The sequence below is a fragment of the Triticum urartu genome, chromosome 2 (genome assembly GCF_003073215.2).
Source record: "Triticum urartu cultivar G1812 chromosome 2, Tu2.1, whole genome shotgun sequence".
NCBI lineage: Eukaryota > Viridiplantae > Streptophyta > Magnoliopsida > Poales > Poaceae > Triticum > Triticum urartu.
In genome coordinates, this window is record NC_053023.1 from 325,160,495 (window position 1) to 325,165,896 (window position 5,402).

Consider the following 5,402-nt stretch of genomic DNA (forward strand, 5'->3'; position numbering starts at 1 on the left):
ACTTCGGGATGTTGGGGGTCATACTTGAGCAGCTCCTGCAGCATCGCGTTGAGCTCCAGAACTGTGAAGTTAAAATTGAGGCCCGGCCGCAGCCTCATGATGTCTGCCGCGTTCTTGAACTCCCAAGTGGGCCTCCCCCGTTACTGCAGGGGGGCGATGCGGCGGCGAAGAAAGTCTGCGCCAACAGCGCCTACAGTAAGCCCGGCAAGCCTGAGGCGCAGGATCCTGGTGACGGCAATCTTCAGCCTGTCGTCTTCCGGGGCCACGTCACTCCAATCGCTGCCGCGTGCTACTGGGGTTTGGCGCCGGGTGGTGAATGGCTGCGGGTTCTCCTCGTCAATCCAGCACCAATCTGCTCTCCACTCCTCCCACTTGCCGCGGAACTCTCCCTCCAGATAGGTTTCTTTCTTGCCGGCCCTCGAGATCCAGGCGACTCCGTCGGATAATGGCTCCCCTCTCTCTACTCGGGGTATGAAGAAGTGGCGAAAGAGGGCTACGTTGGGATGGACTCCGACAAAGTTTTCGCAGAGATGTGCGAAAACTGCCATGGTCAGAACGGCATTGGGGGTGAAGTCAAGGAGGTGGAATCCGTAGGTATTCATGATGTCGCAGAAGAATTCAGAGAAAGGCGGGCAGAGCCCGCAGTAGAAGAACAAGGCGAAGAAAGGGTACCCGTTTGGGGCTTTCTTCCAAGCAGCGGCGGGGAGTACCTTCGTGCGCGGATGCGCTCGCGTCTCCACCGACCAGAAAAGGTAGTAGTTCTCCCTCAGCTCCTTCGCGCCAAGCTTGGGGGGGGGGAAGACGGCCCGCTCCTTCCGCAGCGCCGCTGCGCCTCGGTCGACTTTATGACCTTCCCCTTGTCGGCTTTTGGAGCCATGGCGGAAGCAGTGGAGGAGGTCGACGGCGTTGATGGTGCTGGTGGCGATGGGGGGCGGAGCGCTGCTCTCTCTCTCTTTCGACTTTGGGAAGACGAGGGAGCGGCGGAGATTTCTGAGATTGGAGCAGCAACGGGCGAGTGGGCGAACTGCCCCTGTTTCCCCTGCTTATAAAAAGGGAGGGGGCGGACGTTTCGCATTTCCGAATAAAGTAACCACCCACGATCTCTCCCACGACGCCGCATTCAACGCGTGCCGTTTGGGGAGGGCGCGGTGGATACGGAGTGTGATACGACGTAACCTAGGCCGCGCGTGCCCGTGCCCTGTTTTGGGCCTGGCCCAACAACGCTCGGCACCGTGTATGGCCCAGGCCCGGGGGCTCCTGTCGGTGTACTAGAGTAGGGGTACTCTAGTATCCCGAACTTGTGCATGGGCAGTCGCAGCATCCCGCGGCAAGGCTTGCCGGGTGACCGCCAAGGTCCGTCGTGGTTCCTTTGGAGCCATTCAAGAACAAAGTACACAAGCCAATGAGACAAGACCCCGGCAAGAGGAGCTTGCCGGGAAGGCCAACCAAGGCACCTCAAGGAACTTGCCGCGACGCGCCTCGCGTCCCGGCAAGGCCCGGTGAGCGACAAGCTCCCGGACGCGACAAGACAACAACCACGGCAAGGCGCTTGCCGCGGCAAGCCACCACTCTGTGCCCGCGCTCCAGCATATCCACCAACGTGTCGCTCTGGGACCCTTCCAGGCGTGCGTGGCGGGAGGCTGTGTAGCCAGCGGTGCGCGGTGGCAAGCGGCGCTGACAAGTTTGCCATCGTGGCGAGTGGTGGCGTCCCTGACAGTCCCTTTTACACTGTTTAGGCGACACAGACGGGCATTTAATACCCTTATCCCCTGCCGTCAGGGTTAGGTATGATACACTGTAGCAGGTAGCTGTACCTACGGCAGCACCTTCCCGTTTTTACCCTTGCCTCTGTTGCCACCTGTGGGTGACCCCTTGAGCATATAAAAGGAGGCCCATGCGCAACGTAGAGGGGGGTTAGCTAGTTCAGAGAACATTCACGCTCGGTCTCGTTAGCTGCTGAAGTGTACTGTAGCACTTCGCGCTCCCAAGCAAGAAATCAATACAAACCACAAAGCAGGAGTAGGGTTTTACGCATCCGTGCGGCCCGAACCTGGATAAATCACTCGTGTGCTTCGTCTCGATCCGTTCTTTGCACGATCTCCACCCCCGCCGAACCGAAAGGGACTCGGCCCGCCGGTCCCATAGGTGCCTGTGGATCAGTACCCCGGCACTTATGATCTTATATTATTATTGATAGTCCAACTCTTGAGTCTGATGATAAAAAAAAGGGCTGAAAAATTTAATGCTCAAGACAAAGATAGTATTTATTTAAAAAAAATCTCAGTTTCTTTCTTGTGCTCTAAATTGTACAACGACTTGCCTGTGGCGGTCTCCGTAAAGAATTGGTTGCCGGTCTCGTACCGGAGTGTGCACCGCGCACCATGAATCGCCCCGCCCATCTTGCTGCTACCGATCCGCCGCCGTATCTCAGCGCCGACTCCGTCGAGGCAAGCGCGGCAGCGCTCCGGCGGCATGTCCTGCGTGCACTGCGCCAGCCCGTACACGGTCCGCTCGCTCTCCCGCGACGACCACGGCGCGTCGGCCGTTGCGTACCTGTCCGGCTGCGCTGCTGCGGCCTCGGCCAGGGATCTCGTTAGCTTGGCGACCAGCTCGTCGAACTGCCTAGCGTCGGCGGCCGGCACGAGGTTCAGGTTGGTGCCGTCAACCCACTCCGGCGCGTTGCTGAAGGCCGAGAGGAAGTCCTCGTCGGAGAAGCGAAGCTGGTAGAGCTCGGAGTAGAGCGCCACGTCCTTGTGGAGCGCGCATGCGGCGGCCCCGGTGCTGTCAGCGTTGATTGTCTTGCCGAAGGCCTCCCGGAGGCGCCCGCTGCAGTCAGCGCCGGTGGAGTCCCCTCGGCAGAGCACGGCGCCGTAGACCTTGTCGGAGCCCCCGCCGGCCGTGCCCGTGGCCGAGTGCGAGTTCATGGCTCTCGCGGTAAGTTCATCGGCGAGGGATCTAAGGCTGGCCTGGTAGGTGCTGTTTGGGCTGTACTTGTCGTTGGCGTCGGCGCAGAACAGCTGGTCCCCGGCCGATGGCACCGGCGAGGAGAGCAGCAGAACTACGAGGGCTACAAACATCGCACGGCCGGGATACAGGGACTGAAAAATGGAAAAATCGCGAGTGGACATGCCACCACGCGCGCGTCCGAAATCCACACCGCTCGCGATGCGTGCAGCTTTATAACCCTCTGACCGTATAAGGAATTCGCCTCGTAGTATAGTATTCGGTCTAGCGTGTGTATTTGCATCTGACACATGCAGTGCATGGCCCGCGAGGCGGCGCGCGTGCATTAATCCCACACCTAGCAGCCCAACGGCAATAATTCAACGATCTGGCAGCCCACATGCGGGCAACATATCTGATGATACCGCAACTCAAGTGATACAATGCTCCGATGAATCATGGGCCTTTTGATTATGTTGGAAGGGACACGATGAAGGCACACGTGATGAGCAGCCTCTCCACCGCAAAATATACAAAAACATTCTGATTCATGTATTCCCAGTGTCAATTACTGACCCTGGCCCACCGGGATGACAAGAGGAGTTAATCTCTCATTTATTTTAGCAGATGTCTGACGGCACCCTGCACATATTATCTGTTGCCCCTCTTCATCCCGCAGCTTCTCCCTTAATTATCCTCCCTAATTTTTGCAGTTTCTCCCCCCTGTTTATCCCACATTGGTTCATCAGCTCTACCCGTGGACAGCTGCTACCAATGGTAACATGCACCAAACTTTTTTTTACTCGTCCTCTCACCAGCAAGTGCTCATCCCCTCGCATTCGTCCTCCTCGTCGACTCTATTTGTGTTCAGCTTCTGGCCTTCCCTGCTTTGTGCTCTATCATGTGCTCTTTCATGTTCTAGTCTAGTTCATTAGCTCCTTCAACACGTATTCATTCAGACCAGGTAGCTCCCATTCTGTTCATCCGATGGCATGAATGGATTAGTTCGTGAGCTCCTTCAACACACCTTCTAATGATCTAATCCACCATGTGTCATTCGGTGCTCTCATCAACTCTGGGTATGCAACTTGTTCAGAATCAGCTGGTGGACATTTCAAGCTCCTTTTTTTTGCAAGGGACAATGCAAGCTCCTGTACTAGGTTCCCAACGAGCCTAGAAAATCAATAACAAAACCTCGCCTAAGCACATATTTTGAGCATAGCAACGGTATTCCTATAGTAGGAACATTAACGAACGGCTACCCTTCAGCTGTCACTTGAGCTTGATACAATGATCACCTTATCATTTTGTCTTCTCCCAACTGGCAGGTTGAAGAAGGTTGCACAGTGTAGGAGTATTACTGTTACCTTCCCATGAAATTTGTTATTAACGTAACATGCTATTTTACATTCATTCTTATGGGGATATCCCATCATCCACTACGTAATACTGCAGCATTAAGATTTAAGATGAACAGTGGCAGTGCTTTGATGAACTGATACAACAGTACCCTCAATAATACACACGAAAAATGAAGTTGGGCAACACAAACTAAAACAAAACCGGCAGCTCCAGATTTGTTAAATGCCATTCAAGGCATACAGGTTTGAGACAACCACATTTAAACGTTGCAGACCAGTGTTTTAAATGGCCTGCACCACATTAACATGGCAGAACGGTCAATACTGTATTTTGGATGCATATTCGCTTGTGTCTAGTTCCATTTAAGATGGCTAGCCACCAACCCATGTACACGTAGTTGCTGAATTAACCTCCCGTATTGTTTGGGTATTCATTCAATTACTATATTAATTGCTAATCTTATAGCATAGATGGACCGCCCAGATTTCATCCTCGCGCGCCACCATGTCCCAAAAATCCGCGTCGCTGAAAAATGACCTTCAGTTTAGTGTATATCTATTCAAAACGTAACAGAGCATCATGGCAAAAGAAAAGGAAAATTAACACAGCACACCAGGGGCAAGGTAAGAACCGAAACTGAAGTGGAACTGCATAGGTGATTACGACGTGTCTGCAAATCGATTGGCGACTACGGGACAACCGCGAAATAACATGCACGGACAACTGGTTTGATCTTTCCTCCTTTGCCGAGTGTATTGACTGCAGCTAGACTTCCAACACGGCACTGCAGTTTACACGTTGATCGCTACACGAGTCGTGCGAGAATATCAGGTACCGTCTCATGCTCAATGATACTAGAGCTCCTGGACCATTGGATCTCATACTTGGATGATACAGGTGCTCTTGAACCGTTGGATTCTGGATCCAACAGTTGGTGTTGGAGTCTCTAGATCCGCACGGAATTATGGGACTCTTCAGTTTGTTTGTTTTTTGCAAGTTTGGGCAAGGATCCAACGGCCCATGAGCTCCTGTATCAAGGGAACGTGGGAGCACATGATATTCTCATTGTGAGTCATTCGTGTTTCATTGATTGTATT

General features: G+C 53.7%; 1 protein-coding gene across 1 annotated transcript; it reads right to left on the reverse strand.

Moving 5' to 3' along the window:
• Positions 1–2,238: 2,238 nt before the first annotated feature.
• LOC125537185 (cysteine-rich receptor-like protein kinase 6) lies at positions 2,239–3,318 on the reverse strand. Its single transcript, XM_048700492.1, has one exon. The coding sequence runs from the start codon at positions 3,288–3,290 to the stop codon at positions 2,265–2,267; it is 1,026 nt and encodes a 341-aa protein (XP_048556449.1). The 5' UTR covers positions 3,291–3,318; the 3' UTR covers positions 2,239–2,264.
• Positions 3,319–5,402: the final 2,084 nt, after the last annotated feature.

Bases quoted from the DNA above. Each gene is read 5' to 3' on its own strand.
- LOC125537185 (XM_048700492.1), bottom strand. From the start codon at position 3,290: ATGCACGCGCGCCGCCTCGCGGGCCATGCACTGCATGTGTCAGATGCA.